The sequence below is a fragment of the Schistocerca serialis genome, chromosome 7 (genome assembly GCF_023864345.2).
Source record: "Schistocerca serialis cubense isolate TAMUIC-IGC-003099 chromosome 7, iqSchSeri2.2, whole genome shotgun sequence".
In the NCBI taxonomy this organism is placed as follows: Eukaryota; Metazoa; Arthropoda; class Insecta; order Orthoptera; family Acrididae; genus Schistocerca; species Schistocerca serialis.
In genome coordinates, this window is record NC_064644.1 from 210,192,794 (window position 1) to 210,216,595 (window position 23,802).

General features: G+C 41.2%; 1 protein-coding gene across 3 annotated transcripts in view; it reads left to right on the top strand.

The window, feature by feature from the left end:
* The window catches only part of LOC126412813 (cytochrome P450 4C1-like), a 510,424-nt gene that overhangs the window by 327,047 nt on the left and 159,575 nt on the right, over positions 1 to 23,802 (top strand). For 2 of the 3 annotated variants that reach the window (XM_050082597.1, XM_050082596.1), the window contains exons 3-4: positions 11,773 to 11,863; positions 15,075 to 15,260. The exons of the other annotated variant lie outside the window; for it this stretch is intronic. In XM_050082597.1, the coding sequence (XP_049938554.1) occupies positions 11,773 to 11,863; positions 15,075 to 15,260 (277 nt within the window). The remainder of the gene's footprint in view (positions 1 to 11,772; positions 11,864 to 15,074; positions 15,261 to 23,802) is intronic. 3 annotated transcript variants of the gene reach the window in all.

A 23,802-nucleotide genomic window follows, 5' to 3' on the forward strand; every position in this document is an offset into this window, starting at 1 on the left:
GTAAATGTGCGATTATTATCGCAATTGCCATCTCTTGCTATCTTCGGAAACGTGTGATGCTGTTTTTCCGTAAGTTTGATAGTATATCGCCAGTTCTACACATTCTGCACACCAACGGGAATAATCGTTTTGTTGCGACTTTCCCCAACGATTTTACAAATTCCGATGAAATGTTATCTATCTCTTCCACCTTATTTGATCTTAAGTCTTCCAACGCTCTTTTAAAATCAAATACTTGATCCCCTTTTTCTTCCCTATCAACTCCTGTTTCTTCTTCTATCACATCATCAGTAAGTCCACCCCTCATAGAGGCTCTTAATGTCCTCTTTCCAACCGAGCGAGGTGGCGCAGTGGTTAGCACACTGGTCTCGCATTCGGGAGGACGACGGTTCAATCCCGTCTCCGGCCATCCTGATTTAGGTTTTCCGTGATTTCCCTAAATCGCTTCAGGCAAATGCCGGGATGGTTCCTTTGAAAGGGCACGGCCGATTTCCTTCCCCATCCTTCCCTCATCCGAGCTTGCGCTCCGTCTCTAATGACCTCGTTGTCGACGGGACGTTAAACACTAATATCCTCCTCCTCCTCCTCTTTCCACCTATATCCTCTCTCCTCTTCATTTAAAAGTGGAATTCCCTTTCCATTCTTTGATTTTTCTATATGCTGAGTCCGTCCTTCCCACAAACATTTCTTTTATGATTTCTTCACATTTTTCACGCATCCTTTTCACCTTAACTTCCCTGCACTTCCTATTTATTTCATTCCCATGTGACTTATTTGTCTGTATTCCACAATTTCCCTAAAAAATTTGTTGCTTACTTCTGTTGTCGAAACTGAATTATTTATTCTGTTACCCATGGTTACCTCGCAGCTACCTTCCTTGTAACTACGTTTTTCCTTGCAACTTCTATGAGTGCCCTTTTTAGAGATGTCCGTTCTCTTCAACTGAACTGCTTAGTGAGCTATTCATTATAGCAATATCTACACCCTTCACCAAAAGTATTAAGCACCCTAGGTAGCTCTGAGTGTTGTGAAAACTAAGAAAATTAAATAAATAGAAACAATTTGTTCGAGTTTATAGTATTTATTAGTAATACAAAATCAATATTTCGTGGGTCCAACTTTTGCCCTTATTACAGCAGAAATTGTTTTTGATGGAGAGTACACTAGCTTTTTACAATTTTACACATTTATGATGCTTCCACTCAAGTCTCAAGTGCTCTTTTAGTTCTTCTTTTGACTTAATTGTGTGTCGCCTGACTTTGCGCTTCAATAAATCCCATAAATGCTCTTATGGGGTTCAGACCAGTCCAGGCGCGGACAGATTTATGGCAGGTTGCGTCATCGTGCTAGAATTTAAGGCCATCCATGAACGTTACACCAAAAAGTGTTGTAAAAGAGGGCAGTAAAGCAGATTCTAGGACGCCTATGTACTTTGTGGAATCCATCCGGCCTTCACATACGACCATTTGTCCAACTCCTACAGCGTTCATGCAGCCCCAGATCATGACGACTCTGCGCCGTGTTTTACGGTAGGTATCACACACTTTTGGGATATACTCCTCACCCATCCGGCGTCGGACACAGGTCACACCCGGCTAATCAAATATCTGAAGTGAGAGTAAATACTGTTGAGAATTCTTTCATGAGTTTTTAAATTAATTAATTTCGTTTTTTAGCCACATTGTTACGTGTTGTTATAGCATCAAGTTGGTGAACCTACCTGAATGTTAGCTTAGTCAGACTACATGATACTGTATCAGTCTTGATCGGTGAATGTTTGGTGCTTTAGAGCCCACTCTTAACGGGCCTTTCTACTCTTGTCAGAGGTCCACGGCTTCTTCCTGGTTTACAGCCTTTATACCTGCTCCTTGACGTCATCTACGAGAGGTGCGAGCAGATATAGTTAAAACTTTCATGAAACTCAGCAGAGAGGTCTAAAGAGGTTTTCTTCCCATTTTTTAATGACACACATACTAACATTCGGTCCTCACTGTCTATTGTGATTCACTTTCACCCGGTTCTGGGCCTATTAAAGTGCTACCCGGGCATAGCGAATCTCTTAGTAGCATATTATACAGATATGCCTGAACATTTCACAGTTTTCTAAATCTCCACTTGCGATTTCCCTTGCTCCTGCAAAGGCTTTATCTGCACTCGTTTTTCTCAACTAAGTTCGTTCCTCTTAGGGGTGATGCGGCAGTATCACCGATGTCTCACATCTAAACAGGAAAAGAGCACAAGATTAGAGATATGTGTTCACAAGGAGCGAGTGTAACGAAATGATTACTGCTCAACAGAACATCCAAATAACAAATTTTACTACACCACATATTTTATTGGTGGCTTTCAGGTGGATCATTGTTTTTGGCCTTTTTCGGTGCCGTCAAACAACTTTTTAACCAAAGGGTTTATTTTCTGATATGTATATCGCAAACGTGGAGAATTTCTAGGGTCGTCAAGGGTGTATAACCTCGAAGAATTTCCAGCAAGTCCCTTCATTCCTTATCATTTCCGCGTTAAAGTTCTTTGCGCAGTGATTCTTCCTAACTAGTCTCTTAAACCTCAGCCTACTGTTCATTATCTCTAAATTGTGATCTGAGTCTATACCTGGTCCTGGGTGCGCCTTACGATCCAGGATCTGAATTCGTAATTTCTGTCTGACCATGCTGTAGTGTAACTGGGATCTTCTCGTATCTCTCGGCCTTTTACTTGTATACCTCCTCCCCCTTTTGTGATTCTTGAACAGAGTACTCGCTGTTAGTAGCTGAAATTTATTACAAAAATCAATTAGTTTTTTCTTTCCTCTCTCATTCCTACTACTAAGCCAATATTCTCTCGTAACTCTTTCTTCTGCTTCTTCCCCTACAACCACATAACCGCTTTCCAGTCCCCCATGACTCATATACTTTCTCTGTCTCTACGTCTCGTTCTTGCGACGGCATGTGTAACTGAACTATTGTCGTCGTTGTTGCTGTGCTATCGATTCCGATGAGAACAACCCTGATACTGAAATCTTCACAGTAACTCACTCTCTGTCCTAACTCCCTATTTATAACTAATGCTACTCCCGTTACACCATTTTCTGCTGCCCTTCTTATTACCTTATACTCATGCGATCAGAAACCTTTGTATTCTTTCCATTTCTCCCATAGACCCCTTAAGCACACATATACTAGTCTTAACATTTGCCTTTTCAGATTTTCTATCTTCGCTACCATGTTAAAACTTCTAATATTCCAGGCCCCAACTCGTAGAACGTTATCCTTTCGTTGTATATTCGATCCCTTTCCCACGGTTATCTCACCCTTGGCAATCCCCTCTCGCAGATACGAATAGGGGAAAAGTTGAAATCTTTTGGTTGTGGAGAGTCATCATGACACTTTTTCAATTACAGGTCACATTTCCAGTGAGTACACGTTAGATATCTTCAGTGCAGTGATTTCTGTTGCCTTCTGCAACCTCAAGCCATTGATCACTGCTGATTCTTCCGCTTTTGGAGGGCAGTTTCCCAAAGCAAGGGCAAGAGAGTGCCCCGTGGATGACATTGGCCCTGGAGGTATGATAAGGGAGGGTGTCATGAACTAGAAGCTGCCTCCGCCATGTTAATAGAGTCAAATATTAGCTTCCGTTGGAAGTGTTCTGATAAAATATAGAAGCTTGCATCATTTACAGGTATATTAGTCGTTCTGATTATAGTCTAATGTGTAAAGGAATCACATTTCATTCGCAGGTCGACTCGTTCAACCTATATATTCTTTCATATACACGAATTTTAGTTGTGGTGTTACTTTTATTGTAATGATTTTATTTCCGTAATTTGACTTACGATTTCCTATCGACACAACTCAAAAAGCGCTGTGAGAAGGAAACATTGCAATTCGTGCAGACATAGCAACCTATGTTCTCAGTATTTTCGCGAAGAGGAAAACTGCTGGATTACCACATCACATACTTGGCTTCTTGGTCATTCGAACCGTATAACATAAAGAAAATTACATAACGAGGCCAAATGTGTCGTACTACTGGATCAAATATGCCTTTAAGACCAGAAAAAAGTCCGAGAATGCCTTCCTTACACTGTGTTATCCACGAAATCAGTGTAATATTTAAACAACTTTTGCGTGGACACGGCGGAAATTAAGAACAAGAGACAATTGTAAACAGCAGTTTGCTCATGTTTAGGGCCTACAAACGTGTATTGATTTTTCATGGCAACGCACAGTGTGAGACTCTAGCAGCACTTCCCCTTATCGTACATTCATGGCATTGCCTCAGAATTATTTAAATCCTTGGGAAAGTTCATCATCACAAAATCTTTCCACGTGGCGTGCTAGATATATGAGACAAGCGAAATATGCTCAGAATTCAGGAAGAATATAACAGTTCAAAAATGGCTCTCAGCACTATGGGACTTAACATCTGAGGTCATCAGTCCCCTAGAACTACTTAAACCTAACTAACCTAAGGGCATCACACACATCCATGTCCGAGGCAGGATTCGTACCTGCGACCGTAGCGGTCGCGCGGTTCCAGAGTGAAGCGCCTAGAGCCGCTCGGCCACACCGGCCGGCGAATATAACAGTTTCAATTCCAAAGAGGACAGGCGCTGACACATGTAAATGTTACTGAGCCCTCAGTTTAATAAGTAATAGTTGATAATTATTGTCACTAATTACTTACAAAAAGAACAGAAATACTGGGGGACAATGACTTATGGGAAGAACAGTTTGGGTTCCGAGGAAATGCGGGTAGAGGCGAGACAAAATTTACCCTACAACTTATCCTTGAAAACAAATTGAAGAAAGCTAAACAGACGTTTATAGCTTGTGGGGATATCTAGATATTTCATGATAATATTGACTACAATACACTCTTTGAAATTTTGAAGGTAACAGAGGTAAAGTACAGGAAGTGAAAGGTTATTAACTTCGACGGAAACCAGACTGTAGTTATAAGTATCTAAAGACATCAACGAGAAGCCACAGTTGAGATGGGAACGAGACAGAGTTGTAATTACCCCGATGTTATTCAGTCTGCACATCGAGCTAACGGTGAAGGAAACCAAGGAGAAACTGAAATTGAAGTTCAGATAGAAGAAATAAAAACTTTGCGGTCTGGTGATGACATTGTAAATCTTTCATAGTGGGTAAAATACTTCAAACAGCAGTTGAACAAAATGGATGGTGTCTAGAAAACTTATTCCATTATGAACATCGACAAAAGTAAAACAAGAGTATGGAATAGAGGAATAGCGTTGAATTAAATAAGGCGATGCTGAGGGAACTGGATTAGAAAATGAGACACTAAATGTAGCAGATGAGTTTTGCTACTGGGGCATCAAAATAACTGACGAGGTCAAGTGGAGAGGATGTAAAATGCTAACCGGTAACATCGCGAAAGGTATTTCTGAAAAACAGGAATTTATTAACGCATAATATTAATTAAAACGTTAGGAAATCTTGTCTGAAGATATTTGTCTGAAGTCTGGCCTTGTATGGAAGTGAAACGTGGAGAAAAAGCGGTTCAGACACGAGAGTACTACTCGCAGCTTTCGAAACGTGTTTCTATAGAAGAATGCTGAAGATAAGATGTGTACATCGAGTACCTGATGAAGAATTACAAGATCAATTGAGTAAAAAAGAAATGTGTGGTACAATTTGACTAAAAGAGGGGATCAGCTGGTAACACCGGTCTTAAGGCATCGAGGCAGTAGAGGGAAGTGTGTGTTAGGTGTAAGGCGGGAGGGGGGGGGGGGGGAGGGGATCAATGAGGGGAGTGGGGGTATGGAGACCAAGTTTGATGAATACAGTAAGTAAGTACTGCACGTTCAGATGGCTGTAGGTTGTGGTAATTCTGTAGAGACGACGGGGCTCGCACAAAGCAGACCAGCGTGGAGAACTTCATCGATCTAGTCCTCGAACTGAAGACCACAACAACAACAACTTCCTCCATTGCGTTCTAAATTGGTGATAAACAGTTATTGTAGGAAACCATTGACTTCGTTATTTACACTCAACACGTACTTCTGGCCTTAAACAGCCATAGATACCTTCATCAGAATCCGCTGAATCGTATCAGAATCCTGAAAGGAAATGAAATCTTACTAGTTATCGCTCTTCTAAACTAACAGATCAACTGAGATCTGGGACGGAAACAGCGTTAACAATAAAATAAGTCTTTAAGCGTACAGTTTTGAGACAGATAACAATATACATGCATAAATGCCGTTCCTCTCGTCTAGAGGTTTCGGAATTTTGAGAATGTAATGAAAAATCAATACACATACAAGGCATTACATTTATGAGATATATATTGTCTGAATTAATAAAAACCGTAAAGGAATATCTACCTACACGTATACTCAAGGTGAGGTCCAAAGTCTATGAGGGCAAAAATCTATAACCCGAAAATAGAAAAATGTCGCACAGAAACAGGCAGAAACTTCAAAACCCGTTCTCAAGAACAAATAAATGCTTTCAGGCGAAACCGCTTCGGAAAATCAGTTACTGTACAATGTATGTTGGAAACGAAATATATCATCAACAGTTAGAAACCAATTTGGTAGCACTGCATAATGAAGTCACTGGTAAGACCCTGAATCTGTTAGAACAGCTAGAGATACACCCCCATAAAATCAAAAAAACAGAATCTATGACAGAGAGATTTCGCAAACCACAGTTATTTCAGTAATTTTACAGACGTATTTAAGGTTATCCCCTGCGTGTGTCGATTATTTAATAATTAGATTTCTGGCACTACGAATGAATTCCTCTTCTATCACACCATGCAGAACAACATCTGTAAAGTGTTTACAAAAATGTTTCTCCAAACATATACATGAACAGTGATATACATGAACAGGATGGAAAAACCAATGTTCGAGTATGATCGTGTTAAAAAGGTAAAAACGCTTTTCTTGGATTATTCTGTAATTTCACACTATTCATTTTTTCCACTGTTTCGCACATATTCTCCGCATTAGATTTACGAGATTCATTACCTAACATCAGATGTTTTCGTGACAGGAACATGCTTTTCACCTCGTTCAAGAGCAAAACAAATCGTATAGTTACGCCTGGGGATGGACCCACAGGGACTGAAATGCATCGTGTACTTAATAAAACACGAAAATTTGTGACTGAAGCGTTTCTTAATTCTTATTTCCAGTTATATTATCAGTCGAAATCTTGCTGTTGTAGCTTCCTAAACAGAGCTGCACACAGGCGAAGAGAAGAAAAAACAAAGGACATAAATGAGTAGACATCAATTTCACTTTGCATGACACAGAGATACTATAGAATTACAACCATAACATATTTATCTCCATATGTACTGCACGATTTAAAGTGTAATGACAACATAAAATAAACCTCAGTTAAGGCAGATGCAAAGTGGCAACCTCTATGGGCTATGCACTGGGAGTGCCACGCCCACGTCAATCGCCACTTTGAAGTTTTGAATAACTAATTATGGCAGTAATGACAAGTAGCAGCATGGATTTGAACAATTTTGTGGTTCATCGTGCTATGCTAACAGGGATGGCTGAAGGATGAGCAATGAGACAAATGCAAATAATTTTTGCGGGTAGAGACGACGGGGATTATACTCAGGGTGCCGGTGGCGGGAATGCAGCAGCGTGTTAGCCCGAAGGTCGAATTTTACAACCTCCAGCACTCCAGGGGTGTTGGCACTACCAGGGCAGTCTCCAGCGGCGGCACTTTGCTGCCGCTCGACAGGCAGAAGGCATTTCCAGCAGAACAATGCGAGGCAAGCAAAATATCTGCCCAAAGTGAATAACGCAGGGAGACTCTGTTTCCCCATCGCCCTGGACTCACGAAAACGTCGTAAGTGACATTACTAGAAAGGAATGTATCTCCGAGAATTCCCCACTCGATATTTTTTGAGCATGAGACAGAGGGGCGGAATGTGTCCATTTAGACGCTGGCGTCTGGAAAGTTCTTCGGACGAGCGGCGATTCCCACAGGCGACCACGATTGGCCAGACCAACGTGACATATGTGGTGTTTCCCACCCATTCACAGTCGAGCGGAAGTAGCGCCCATTGGTGAAAATTTTGTTACAGTGTTGCGATTGGGCAGCCACACTAGCGGGGTGCCACGCCCCACTAGGTGCCTGATAGAAAGGAGCCACTTGAATTCCAGCCGTTCAGCCGTGTATGGATGTGAAACATGGACGATAAATAGTTTAGACAAGAAGAGAATAGAAGCTTTCGAAATGTGGTGCTACAGAAGAATGCTGAAGATTATATGGGTAGATCTTGTAACAAATGAGGAGGTACTGAATAGAACTGGGGAGAAGAGGAATTTGTGGCACAATTTGACTAGAAGAAGGGATCGGTTGGTAGGACATGTTCTGAGGCATCAAGGGACCACAAAGTTAGTATTGGAGGGCAGCGTGGAGGGGAAAAATCGTAGAGGGAGTCCAAGAGATGGATATACTAAGCAGATTCAGAAGGATGTAGTGTCCAGTAGTTGCTTGGAGATGAAGAAGATTGCACAGGATAGAGTAGCATGGAGAGTTGTATCAAACCAGTCTCTAGACTGAAGACCACAACCACAACAACAACACTGCTTTCTATGAGGCAAGCGACCTCACCCAGTCCGATTCTTCAACAGAAGCCTGTATTACATAGTCAAATGTCATTAAGTGCAAAAGAATCACACTGTAGAAATTTATAAAAGAATTCAGAGTTCAGCAAATAATTCATTAGCCTATCGCCTCACACTAGCAAACGAAACTCGAAGGTCGCTTCCCACAGATGCCAAATTGAGATTCATTGGAAGAATTCTCAGCAAAGTAGTCCGCTAACGAAGGAAGTTGCTTTAAAAACACTCGTTCAACCAGTATTTGATATGGCTCATCAGTCTGGAATCCGTAGGAGATAGAATTGATAGGGAAAATAGAGAAGATCCAAGTTCATTTAAAAAGCACGAAAGCGTCACAGAGAGCCCAGCGATCTCCAGTGGCACCCAAAGTATCCTCCGCCATGTACCATAATGTGACTTGCATAGTAAATATGTAGATGTAGAATCGATTTTTATCAACAGCTAATTCAAGAAAAAAGTGTAAACAAAATGGACTGTCACTATGGAATTTAATATACCAGAAAAGAAATACGTAAAGTATACTGTAAAAATCCACACTACAAGCCTTTGAAGAATATGTATAGACAAATAATTAACAGTATCTACAAAAAGAGGGGAAAATATGAAAAGTAGAAAATCTGGAACGACAAGGTTTTATTAAAAAGGGCTGCGAGAAAGTGCGTTGCCTTCCGCTTGGACTCTGTTCGTTATGTGAATAGTTATGAGGTGATCCATATAAGGTACAGACACCACCCCCACCATCCCTAAAATAAAATCAAGAGGTGAGATGCTAATATGAAGGTTAATGATTTTACCTCTCTGAATGAGAATGAGTATGTTATAGAAGAACGATATCAGCTACCTACTAAGAACGTAATTTGTACTGACAGTAAATAAAATAAAGACAAACGTTAATATGAGTAGCATAAAAGCGAATAATGGTTTCTCAGACTTCAGTGACTGAGACAGGTGTAACAGCATAAAGTCACCTTACGCTATGAGAAATGGCATCCATGCCCCATATACAGACCTCAATTTTTTTTTGTCGTTTCCTTGATTACGTAAGGCGTATACCGGAATAGTTCTTGGTGATTATTATTAACGTGCAGCTACACATAGAGGTGCACTGTGGTATGTAGCTATGATCTGTAACCGTTGTATGGCAGCCAAACTTAGTAGATATGCTAATGCGGTAATGCGGAACCCATTTACGCCGTCAAAAAATTAGTTCAAAATTTGGCCACGAGGCGCAAATATGAAACTATGCAGCAACTCTTCATGTCCGGCGCTCATGTTGAACAAACTATGTAAGCAGTGTTAACAATAGAATTAGCATCATACCTTTCTCGCTTGCTTGACCTTTTCTCCCCACGTTCAGTTCCTAATCCATTAGGATACAGGAACATTTCTATAAGTCTTTCTTATATTCACAGCACCAGATTTCCACAAGGTGGCCGAAACAGGATCTAAATATATTTTCCAACGTAAAGCGGTTTCGCATTAACGCATCAGAATGTCTAACAAGTTTCGCCTCTATACGATCATTACAGCACGCACTGGACGTCTGTGAGTAGCAGCACTTTCATTTTTACGACCTGGAATTGGCCACAACGAATACTTACCAGTACCCTGGCTGGAGTGCAGGAGTGCTTCGTCTTCTGTGATTTCATTCCCGAAGAAGTACTGAATTCCCACATCGCTGAATTTCAATAGATACCTAAACTGTAGAAGTGGCAGTGGAAGACGTGAAGCACTTTTTCTATCGCGGGAATAACGTTTAACGAACGAGGGGCAGATTACAGGAGGCGATAAAAAGGCTACGAAGCTTCCGAACATATATTTGGAGCACGATACGGGATGAAATTGGACATGAACGATATAAATCAAGAGAATATGGAGAAATAGGAAATAAAGTTGGTGTGGTTTCCGGATCTAGTCATCTGATATCGATCAGTACTGATGATCAGATCCAGAGGAATGACGCTGCTTCTCCATTGTCAGCCGTATAGGAAAGCGTCAGAGGATAGTAGAGAGACGATGGTGGGTGGAGGGTGAGGAAGGGAGAGCTTGTCTGACTACTAATTAACTGCGCAGGTGATCATACTTTAGGCGGTCTTTACTTGATCCACCGTAATCCAGTCGCTGTAGGTCGCCGCTTTCCGTACGCTGGAACCTAGACGTTTGCTGTTACGCAATGCGTCTATTATTAGCTGCCTCCCATTACGAAGTCCGTTCTGGCTCGTTCTTGGGAAAGACTGGCCGCTTGTTGTTGGCAAACAAGTGCGTGCGGGTCAAGACGATATGGATGTCTGCACGAGATCTTTTCGTTGATGATGTACTGCTGGGAAAACCTGCACCTATTGCTACAGCGAGCAGTGAAGAATGAAAAGTACAGAAGGTTGCGTAGAAAATATTTTATTCAGTGCGCCAACTACTAAATATAGTGTGTATCATAATTAATGGCGTAAACGTATACAGTTGAAAGTACAAGATACTAGAAGAAAAAACGTCTCTCTAAACATAGGGCCGAATATGCATACCTTAAGAGCTACAAGCAATTTTTCATCTTCGATACTGTGAAACGAACCTCTTCTACTGCAAGTTCTTTACTTTCCATATTTTGGGAACTCGTAGTATGGACCAAAACATGAAAAAAAGGTCCAGTAAACATGTGGTCTAAAATGCATTTGTTAAGAGCTATGAGCACTTCTTCATCTTTGCTACTTTGAAACGCAACTCTTCTAACGACCAAGTGCGCGTAACTTTTAAGGTATGCGTTTTAGAGCACATGTTTGCTGGACATTTTTTTCTTATTTTGGTCCATACTACCAATTTCAGAATATGGAAAGCAAAGACCTTGCAGTAGAAGAGATTTGTTTCATAGTACCGAAGATGAAAAAATGCTTGTAGCTCTTCAGGTATGCATTTTCGACCCCATGTTTACTAAGACTTTTTTGCTTATAGTGTCGTGTACTTTCAACTGTATGCGTTTACGCCATTAATTATGATACACCCTGTATACAATGAAATACCTCGTTTTAAAAACAAATGAGCGATGAACGTAAAGCAGTCGAAAGGTTGTTGTTGTTTCAGTTAGTTGTTGCAGTTATCCATTCATGAAGCTTACCAGCTATATAAAATCTGATTTGTATTTCGCGGTGTTTCAGAAAGTACTGTCCAGCAGCGAGATAATAGACAAGTCCCACTTCTACGTCTTCCTGTACCCGTGGCTGGGGCAGGGCCTCCTCACCAGCACAGGTAAGGAGCCTGTATCAGAGTTTTCACTAAGACAGAAGCAGGAATTACGGAAATTCAGTTGACTATCATACATATACCTTAAGGATACTATTTATCAACAAATGCTGTTCAGTAAATTACAAAGTCAAAGATCACTTAATGGACAGAGATGGTTCATGTTGGAGACCGCTATAGAAACAATATAATGATTCGATTTGTACTTGATTCCTGTACGATGCCACGAAACCAAGGAAACGTTGTATTGTGTAATTTAGTTTATAGTTCTTAAACACAGAATAATAAACATGGTCAGTATCACAACAATGAAATTGCCATTTACAGATCTGCTCGTATATATTAGTGAAATATTTAGGAATTCTTACTTTGAAAGTGACATTCGTGGTTGTGTATAATTGGAGTTACGTGTTTCGCCTTGTCGAAATTAGAATGATACTGCATGACATTTTTTAAGCGCACCAAATCTAAGTACGTTGTATGTTTCGTAGCCTATTGTTTCAGTCGGCTTGTTACGGTGCAGCAACCATGACGTCATATCACTTTACGAGTGACATCTGCTGAAAGTAAGGATATAAATTAAATTAATTTATCGTCTTAGTTCTCATGACTTATTTTTGTAATATTTGGTATCGTGGTTCATTTTGGGATCTTTGGAGAGGCAGTGGGTTAGTCGATAGGAAGCTTCGTATATAGTATCTATTTCCTAGCAAGTTACTCTGGATAAGTTTCAGATTTTCTTAGAATTGGAAGAGGTAATATGTTTCACTATGGCTGCTAACAAACGCAAACTACTGATAGATAAAGTAACACGTGGTATAACCGATTCAGACGATCCCTAAGGGGTCTAGCCCTGGTTTGAGTTCGTGGCTGATCGTCTGAGCGCCGCTTTGAAGTTTGATGGGAACTTGGACGTGGCACCTGGGCGTGGCGGTAGCGGCTTCTATCAGATGCACCAGCGTCCGGGCGTTACATGACGAATGTCGTTAGCATTTCCCGCAATGCGTCATAGTGAGACACATTTACTCGCACTGTTTGAACATAAGCCACTAAACCTACTGCAAACCATGGTCGGACACATTACAGTGCTCAAGTAGAAGATTATTTATATTTATAGTTAGACTTTGGTAGTGAGGTATCTAATTAGTTAGTGAGCGGTGAAGGAATCTGTAACGCCATTTGCAATCAAAAAATTTATTCTAATATCATCCTCATCAAGGTGAATCGCATGCACTACTCACATATTTATTTATTCATTTAATTACCCAGTGAGAATCACACAAATAAACAATTAAAGTCACCTTAACTAATCATTCAAAAAAGATACACAAATAACATTGCAGTATGTGTTAGAAGAAGTAACCACACATATGAACAATATTTAAATTGGTACGTTTTCAGGGTGTAATTGTCGTTTCTGAGTAATAAATTACATTTTTGCACGGTCTGCCCATAATTTAAATTCTGTTAGAGCTAGATAAATTTGGATGGCACTGGCAGAAAGAGCACCTTTTTTTCCCTATGAGGATGATGTGCCACTTACGTGAATGCAATAAATGTTCAAGACACAGTGTTCTAAAAATATAGTCCTGATAATATGAAAACTGCTTTCACTTGAATTATGATTGCTGGAGCTCCGTCATGTACAAATTTATTATAACATATCATTTTAATCAGTGTCTCATCGCAAATTTTTTGATGTCTTTATTTTTAGTAGAGCACACACTGATAAAGTCGTGAATCGGACTATGGAATGATGTTAAGAGTTCCTCGTCCCGATGAAGGGGAAATCAGGGTGCTGTCTATAAAGGGGGCCTCCGTTTTTTCCTCGAGGGTGGTGTACTGGAGGCCTTTGATGAAGCGAGATTTGTGTCTCTCTGGGCAGTGATTTAGGTGCTTGGCATTTCTGACTTAGATTTTTTCAAACAGCGATCACTAGAATTTTTTGTCAGTACTTCGAGTCGGTCTTGAACTCTGATAGGACAGTGCATACCAGGCACGAATGGACTTTGGTAGTTTGGGTCCTTTGAATTATTCCGACTGAGTCGGACTTCTTTTTAAAGCTTTTAGTTCTATGAACATACGCAGAACTTTCAATTTAATACAGGCAGTATTTATTGAAATTTATAATGATCTTAGACAATAAACGGCCCTGGAGTCATTCTTAGGCCGAAATTACAAAATCAAAAAGGACAGTCTTCACCACACCGCTGTTAAATTGTGTATGATTGATTAATTAATAGGTAAAATTATTTGACATTGTTATATCCAACGTAACAAAATTATGTTCCTGATTATTCATATCAGTGAACTTAATTTAATTTTTATTGAAAATAACAGGATAACCAAGAGATGTACAATGTAGATGAGCCAAAAAATTTATTCGGTAGTCGCAGTGAAAGTTTCACAGTTAGATTAGATTAGATTAGTACTTGTTCCATAGATCATGTATATGACACACTTTACTTTAGTGGGAATCTACTTTTTTCTTTAATCCACTAATATTTTGGTTAAATATGGTAACATCATTATTTACTTTACTGTTGTGAGAGTCTTCTGAGTTTTAGACCTCTATAGCGCCTGCCTGCCTGAACTTCTCATTGGACACTGATATTAGTGGTAGAAGTAAAGTTTTAAAAAAATGTTTCATAACGTCGCAAATAGATCGATTCTGCATTGTCGTCCTTTGGTTAGTAATTGTTGTCATACTGTACGAACAACAGAAGGAAAAGAGAAAGCCTCCTCACTCACCCCCCCCCCCCTCCCCACACACACAAACGATCACAAACAAACGCGCGCGTGGGCGTTGAGCATCGTCACTGCTCAGCATATGATTTTTTACACGAAGTCTGAGCTAGAAACATACACACTTTCAGTGAAGATTTCATTGTGTGTTCATAGATTATAATTTTTTTTTATTTTTCAGATTTTTTTGAAAACCCATATTTATTTACGTAACAGGATTATATTTCGTAACTGTGTCCGCACCTCCGCTTCCTTTCCCACCTATTTTCCATCACGGTTGCAGCTGTACGTCTTAAGGTGGATGCTGTTGAAAAGGCATTCTGTCTCCCACAGCATAAAAACGTCAACTGCTAACTGCAAGAAGTACTGGAGGCTGTTCTACAGTGCCAGAAAGGGCTCGAATTTGTTCTTTATTTCGTCCCTAGTATCGATGACTGTCTACTGTTACTAAGATCGAGTTTTACGTTTACAGGTTCCAAGTGGCACATGCATCGTAAAATGATAACCCCTGCATTCCACTTCCGCATATTAGACAACTTCGTCGAAATATTCGCTGAAAATGGAGAGATTCTAGTTGAGAAACTTAAACCCCAGGCTGATGGAAAAGCGTTTGATATCTACCCGTTCATTACCCGCTGTGCCCTGGACATTATATGTGGTAAGTAAACATGGTATCATTAACTTATCTGACGTGAACAACAAGTAAAAAAGAGTAGAACATTCATTCAAGTACTCTGCATCTGAACAGATATGTTCATTGCTGAAAGAGGAATTATCAGTGTACTGTGCTTAGTCTCCACCATCTAATATTCTGTCATGTACCTCACCTACGTAGACATCATTTCACGCCTCGCTAATATACAAACAACCATATTGCTGTTTGTCTCTCTCCACACTTTGCAGATTCCACTTTGGGTGCCAGCCTCTTTTTACATTCAAAACCCCCTGAGAAAAGACTTTCAAAGGTGTATTTCATTCTAAACGTTCTGTTGCTCGTGCTTTGAATTGGTGTAATAAAGTCAGCTGTTCACAGCTGATCAGATATTCCTGTTGCTTGTATTTTGAACGGGTGACATAATGGCAGAGGATCAGATGTTCGGGAACGACAAAAAAAACACCTTTGCAATCCTGTCATTAGTGTGTTATACTGACGGTTTTTAATGTAGTTCAATTCGATGAAGAAATAAAAAAAACTTTTTACCCAGAGTAGGAATGCTATGAGGATTCTGAATCGAAAATTTCCTTAAAAATTGCTTGTAATATAGAAACTACATAGCTACACTACCCATGACATCACAAGTCACGCCCCTCCTTATCTATGACGTCACCATCACATTGCAAGGCACACATCCTTTCTTCACATCATCTTGTCTCCGCCCCTCCCCCCCCCCCCCCCCCCCCCACATCTCTCCACTGCCATCTCCAACCAGTCACAGCCCAGCATTTAAGAAGGCATTAAAATGAGACAGCCAGTCATCCTGATACCTTACAAGCTATTAAAATGAAACATCCAATCATACATGACGCTGGAGTAGCCACCTAGATCGTGCTCAAAAATATCAAAACGACCTGACATTTCTTCTGTCATGTTCAGGGGGTAACTTGCAGTATTTCCATATTTAAAATACGTCAGCCACACACTCACTCACACACACACACACAAACACACACACACACAGTTTAAGCAGCACTTGTGTATGTTCACAGTTTTCTTATTGTACAATACTTGGCGTAAGGTGCAACGGTCCTTGAAATGCTTTCCACATCTAAATTGTTCTATAATGCTTGTCAGATGTCTCAGTGTTCTTTCCGTGATTAAAACGTCCGCAGAATACATTATAACACCAAAAATGCAATGTTTATGTCAAGTGTCACAATGTTATTCTCTACACACGCACACACACTTCCATCAAAACATGACTGAACTCTCAGATGAAGTGCCCAAACGGTATTCCATGTCTTAATTGTTATCGAAATGTGTGGCTAAAAATAACACGTAAACAAGTGGTTTAAGCTTCACGTTTAGTCCTAAATGAGGTACTGTAGCAGAAGTAACCCGATCAAGCCAATAACCGCAGAAAATGACATATTTTTAATTTAAGAACCAAATTATCTGCAAAAAATGTATTAGTGGCACAATGTCTATGTCAACGTCAATTGCAAATCTTGTGAAAAGATACATCAACAAAACAAACATAATGTTATGTAAAGTGTTATAATAGTCTCTGCATGTCCAAACACGAGAAGGGTGTTGGCATTTCAGCCTGAAAGTATTACTGAGAATTCAAAGAACTATATTATATTTCACTAATTTTGAAAATTGGTGAATGGAAGCATAGCAGTTCCAATTTCTTACCACGAATGTGCATTACCTCAAAGTGTCATGCCGTTTTGATTGCGTGACTCCACGACTTAGCAATATCAGTGCAGCATGGGGCACTATAATGTAGACTGACTTTGAAAGTGTGTAGTTGCATAGCAACATCATTTTTACCTATTCAAATATATATTGCTACTGCCCAGTATGCTATCTGAAAACATGTTTCAATAGCTCAACCTTTCCAAGTTTTTTGTTACTGGTTTGGACAATCGCCACCAGATGTACCAACAAAAAACAGTTGCTCGTGGTAAGCAACCTGATCCTATTCCTATTCTAAATGGATTCGAACCAAGGGAAGAGGTACATATGAATAGTGAACTAGCTGAAACTGCTTTTCCCGGACGTAATATGTGGACAGTACCAAAATTGTGAGACTAACAATGTTTACTTCGATAATCCTCTCCGATCAGTGAGTTTTCAGCTCTAAGCTAGACCAGAAGTAGTGCCCATATGTGTTTTGTACATACACACACACACACACACACACACACACACACACACACTGGTCATACCGGACTCGAGAGTCCATTACCGCAGCAACGTATTTTCGCCATCAGTCCCTGTCTTGGGCAATTTCCATCCATTCACCTTCAATACCTAGGCTCCTCAAATTAGACTTCACATTGTCCTCCCGTCTACACCTCGGTCTCCCCACAAGATGTTTTCCCTCTAAGTGCCCTACCAGTACTCTGCGCGCTGCCCTGCCCTCATCCATTCGAGCTGCGTGACCCGTCCATCGCAGCCTACGTGATTTAATAATATTGATTATGTCAGGGCTTGAGTAGAGTTCGTGAACCTCTTCGTTATGCAGTTTTCGCCACTCTCCGCAAATGTCATCCCTTTTTGCTCCTAAAATTTTCCTCAAAATTTTGTTTTCGAATACTCGAAACGGCTTTTCATTTTGCACAGTGAGAGACCAAGTCTCACACCCATACAGCTTAACTGGTAGAATAATAGTTTTGTATATTCTAATCTTTAAATTCCTAGACAATATCCGTGATGAAAGTAATCTATACAGTGAGAAGTAGCACGCATTTCCCGCCCGTAATCTCTTCTTCAGTTCGGATTCAATCTCATTTCTCGAAGTGATGTCCACGCCTAAATACTTAAATGTGTTCACTTTTTCAAACTGCATGTCTCCAACTCTTAACATTTCCTGATCTACTGCTGTTGGCATTCTAGTAGTAACCAGGTATTTAGTTTTGTCTTCACTTATCCTTAGACTTACATCTTCACTAGCCTTGGTTAACGCATTTGCATTTGCTGTTACAGATTCTTTCCTATCGCTGATGATGTTTAGATCATCTGCATACCCTAATATCTTAATATTTCCATTTAACTCCACACCCCCTGAATTATCTGCTGCCATTCGTACAATATATTGTAGGACTAAATTAAAAAGTAGCAGAGACAGGGCATTTCCCTGCTTAAGTCCTTTCTTTATTACAAATTCTTCTGACTACAATTTCCCCACGCGTACACTACCTTTTGAGTTTTTCAAACTCGCCTCTATAAGTCTAACATACTTCTTTGGTATTCCATGTTCCAAAAGAATTCTGTACAATTTTGATTGTAATTCTGAATCATATACTTTTGTAAAATCTATGAAAAGCTTTTGAACTGGTTTATTATTTGCCCATTTATTTTCCAAAATTTGACGCAGGGCGAATATTTTGTCTATAGTTGATCTGTTCCTGTTTTGTAAATATAGATCATTAAATCTGAAAGGTGTCTGCTTTGATCAGTCATGTTTCATAAGTTCCATTTAAATACATGTCGATTACTGGCACGCACGTTTGCTTATGTTTCGGTAACACATCGAGCGATTTCCGCATCTTCTCTACCACATTAGCTACACTTACGTCTTTGTCTGTAGTCTTCCGTGCGGGTTCAGCCCAGCCAATGAATAGCGCGGACCTAGTCACCTTACTTGAGCAGGCTACCTACGAAACGAGGAAGTGGTCACTTAAAGTGTAGTAGGTAGCTGGAGTGTGTTTTCTCTTATGGTTGCGAGCAGGCAGACGCGGTTGGCCGGAAAGTGGTCGCTAGAAGCTGTGTGTGATGGTCAGACAGTTGTCTGATTTATTCCGTTTTGGTACTGCTGTGGACAGAAGGTGGGATATAAGATGCACGGAAAGGGAGAGAGAGAGAGAGAGAGAGAGAGAGAGAGAGAGAGAGAGAGCTGTGTGTGAGTCCAGTAATAAGTTCGTATTGAGGACGTGAGAACAACAAGTATATATTTACCTTCTCTAATTGTCTGCACAGCAACACCCCAGGTGTTACATGCTTCACCCACTGTCCCTGCTGTCGAGACATCTTCGCGGGTACCGGGCGCAGTTGGGCCTTCCTCTCCCCAAGGGGAGTGGCGGGTTCAGCGGCGTTCGCGGCGCATGAGGCGGAGGGTAAATGTGGAGGCTGGCCGTGTGGCATCGCCCGCTCTGCCTGTGAGAGGACATGTGGCTGCTCCTGCAGCAAGGTCCTAGCAGGCACACGGGGGGAGGTGTTTATCAGTTATTGGGAGCTCCAACGTTAGGCGGGTGATGGAGCCCCTTAGGGAAATAGCGGAAAGGTCGGGGAAGAAGGCCAGTCTGCTTGCCGGGGGGTCTCATCCGAGATGCGGAGGAGGCCCTGCCGGCGGCGATAGAGAGCACTGGGAGCACCCGACTGCAAGTTGTTGCTCATGTCGGCACCAATGACTCCTGCCGTCTGGGTTCAGAGGTCATCCTCAGTTCGTACAGGCGGTTGGCGTTATTGGTGAAGGCGGAAAGCCTCGCTCGCGGGGTGGAATCAGAGCTAACTATTTGTAGTATCGTTCCCAGAACCGATCGCGGTCGTCTGGTTTGGAGCCGAGTGGAAGGCTTAAACCAAAGGCTCAAACGATTCTGCGGAGATCTGGGGTGCAAATTTCTCGACCTCCGCTATCGGGTGGAGAAATGTAGGATCCCCCTGGATAGGTCAGGCGTGCACTACACGCCGGGAGCGGCTACAAGGGTAGCGGAGTACGTGTGGAGTGCACATGGGGGTTTTTTAGGTTAGAGAATTCCCTCCCTAGGCCCGACAAGACGCCTCCTGAGACGCGGCAAGGTAGGAGTAGGCAAAATGCAACAGGGAATAACAATATTAATGTGCTAATAGTAAACTGCGGGAGCGTCTATAGAAAGGTCCCAGAACTGCTCTCATTAATAAACGGTCACAACGCCCATATAGTACTAGGGACAGAAAGTTGGCTGAAACCAGACGTAAACAGTAATGAAATCCTAAACTCAGATTGGAATGGCCGGCCGCGGTGGTCTAGCGGTTCTGGCGCTGCAGTCCGGAACCGCGGGACTGCTGCGGTCGCAGGTTCGAATCCTGCCTCGGGCAAGGGTGTCTGTGGTGTCCTTAGGTTGGTTAGGTTTAAGTAGTTCTAATTTCTAGGGGACTAAGATGTTGAGTCCCATAGTTCTCAGAGCCATTTGAACCATTTTGAACCAGATTGGAATGTATACCGCAGAGACAGGCTGCACAATGAAGGGGGAGGCGTGTTTATAGCGATAAGAAGTGCAATAGTATCGAAGGAAATTGACGGAGATCCGAAATGTGAAATGATTTGGGTGAAGGTCACAGTTAAAGCAGGCTCAGACATGGTAATTGGATGTCTCTATAGGCCCCCTGGCTCAGCAGCTGTTGTGGCTGAGCACCTGAAGGATAATTTGGAAAATATTTCGAGAAGATTTCCCCACCATGTTATAGTTCTGGGTGGAGATTTCAATTTGCCGGATATAAACTGGGAGACTCAAACGTTCATAACGGGTGGCAGGGACAAAGAATCCAGTGAAATTTTTTTAAGTGCTTTATCTGGAAACTACCTTGAGCAGTTAAACAGAGAACCGACTCGTGGCGATAACATATTAGACCTTCTGGTGACAAACAGACCCGAACTATTTGAAACAGTTAACGCAGAACAGGGAATCAGCGATCATAAAGCGGTTACGGCATCGATGATTTCAGCCGTAAATAGAAATATTAAAAAAGGTAGGGAGATTTTTCTGTTTAGCAAAAGTGACAAAAAGCAGACTACAGAGTACCTGACGGCTCAACACAAAAGTTTTATCTCAAGTACAGATAGTGTTGAGGGTCAGTGGACAAAGTTCAAAACCATCGTACAATATGCGTTGGATGAGATGGAAAAGAGCCACCGTGGTACAAAAACCGAGTTAGAAAACTGCTGCGGAAGCAAAGGGAACTTCACAGCAAACGTAAACATAGCCAAAGCCTTGCATACAAACAAAAATTACGCGAAGCGAAATGTAGTGTGAGGAGGGCTATGCGAGAGGCGTTCAATGAATTCGAAAGTAAAGTTCTATATACTGACTTGGCAGAAAATCCTAAGAAATTTTGGTCTTATGTCAAAACAGTAGGTGGATCAAAACAAAATGTCCAGACACTCTGTGACCAATATGGTACTGAAACAGAGGATGACAGACTAAAGGCCGAAATACGAAATGTCTTTTTCCAAAGCTGTTTCACAGAGAAAGACTGCACTGTAGTTCCTTCTCTAGATTGTCGTACAGATGACAAAATGGTAGATATCGAAATAGACGACAGAGGCATAGAGAAACAATTAAAATCGCTCAAAAGAGGAAAGGCCGCTGGACCTGATGGGATACCAGTTCGATTTTACACAGAGTACGCGAAGGAACTTGCCCCCCTTCTTGCAGCGGTGTACCGTAGGTCTCTAGAAGAGCGTAGCGTTCCAAAGGATTGGAAAAGGGCACAGGTCATCCCAGTTTTCAAGAAGGGACGTCGAACGGATGTGCAGAACTATAGACCTATATCTCTAACGTCGATCAGTTGTAGAATTTTGGAACACGTATTATGTTCGAGTATAATGACTTTTCTGGAGACTAAAAATCTACTCTGTAGGAATCAGCATGGGTTTCGAAAAAGACGGTCGTGTGAAACCCAGATCGCGCTATTCGTCCACGAGACTCAGAGGGCCATAGACACGGGTTCACAGGTAGATGCCGTGTTTCTTGACTTCCGCAAGGCGTTCGATACAGTTCCCCACAGTCGTTTAATGAACAAAGTAAGAGCATATGGACTATCAGACCAATTGTGTGATTGGATGGAAGAGTTCCTAGATAACAGAACGCAGCATGTCATTCTCAATGGAGAGAAGTCTTCCGAAGTAAGAGTGATTTCAGGTGTGCCGCAGGGGAGTGTCATAGGAGCGTTGCTATTCACAATATACATAAATGACATTGTGGATGACATCGGAAGTTCACTGAGGCTTTTTGCAGATGATACTGTAGTGTATCGAGAGGTTGTAACAATGGAAAATTGTACTGAAATGCAGGAGGATCTGCAGCGAATTGACGCATGGTGCAGGGAATGGGAACTGAATCTCAATGTAGACAAGTGTAATGTGCTGCGAATACATAGAAAGATAGATCCCATATCATTTAGCTACAAAATAGCAGGTCAGCAACTGGAAGCAGTTAATTCCATAAATTATCTGGGAGTACTCATTAGGAGTGATTTAAAATGGAATGAGCATATAAAGGTGATCGTCGGTAAAGCAGATGCCAGACTGAGATTCATTGGAAGAATCCTAAGGAAATGCAAGCCGAAAACAAAGGAAGTAGGTCACAGTACACTTGTTCGCCCACTGCTTGAATATTGCTCACCAGTGTGGGATCCGTATCAGCGGCTCCACACGTGGGCCCCGTTTTCCTGTCCCAGCCTTGGTGGAAGGGTGGAACATTCCGAGACTGCTACAACACTTAGTAATAACCATTATTATTGTACATACATTATAGCAAACAAAATTGAAATTATACAAATATAGTGGTTCTAAACCACTTCAGAATTTTAAATGAACTTGGGCCAATATGACTCTACGATGTTTTCGCCGCATCTTGTGTTGAAAAATATAGATCCACCTAATAAAATTTGTGGAATTGTTTCTAAGTTATAGACTGAACAACAATGTGGATTGAAGGTCCGCCTTGGTGAAAAATACTTTTAATTTTATTCTCCCCCCCCCCCCCCCCCCCAACTAGTTTCAGCCACAGTATCCCAATTACCATTGTTTTTTTTCTTTATTCTGAAACATGACGAACAGTTTTATAATAACTTATTTCCTTTAAGTCTCAGAGCACGGCTTCTCCACTGACCGTTGTTTCCGGCATATTTTCTGTGTTTTGGAGCCGTTTCTTCGTCGTACAGCATTACATCTGCAGCTGTATGAGCGGTTGTTATTAACAAATATGAAAAAGTTGCCTTACATACGTCAGCGTTATACTACTCGAGAACGTAGTAGTGTTGTGGGTACAGTTTTGGTATGCACTAGTTTGTTACGTAACTTGCCCTGTCCTAGTGTTCTTTGGTCGGCTTGTAGAAAAACGTAACTTTTACATCTTCGTCATAATTCAAAACTTTACGCCATCTGGCTCTTCGCGTGTGTTGTGAGAATGTATCGCAAAATACAATGACGTAATATTCTGAATTATGACCAAGTTGTAATAATTACGTTTTTATGTGTTTAAAGGTATCTGCAAGCAGACCAATGAACGTGAATACATGAAAAATTACATAACAACATGTGCACACCAAAACTGTATCCACATCACTGCAATTCCCAATAGCGTATCGCAAACTTATCTAAGTCCACTTTTTCGTATCTGTTAATAACAACAGCTTATGCAGTTGATGACGTGCAGTATGCGAAAGAAATGGCGGCAAAACACAGAAAACATGCTAGGAACAACTATAACCAACGTAGAAACCATGCTGTGACTTAAATAAGGTATTATAAAACTATTGACAAAATACAGTA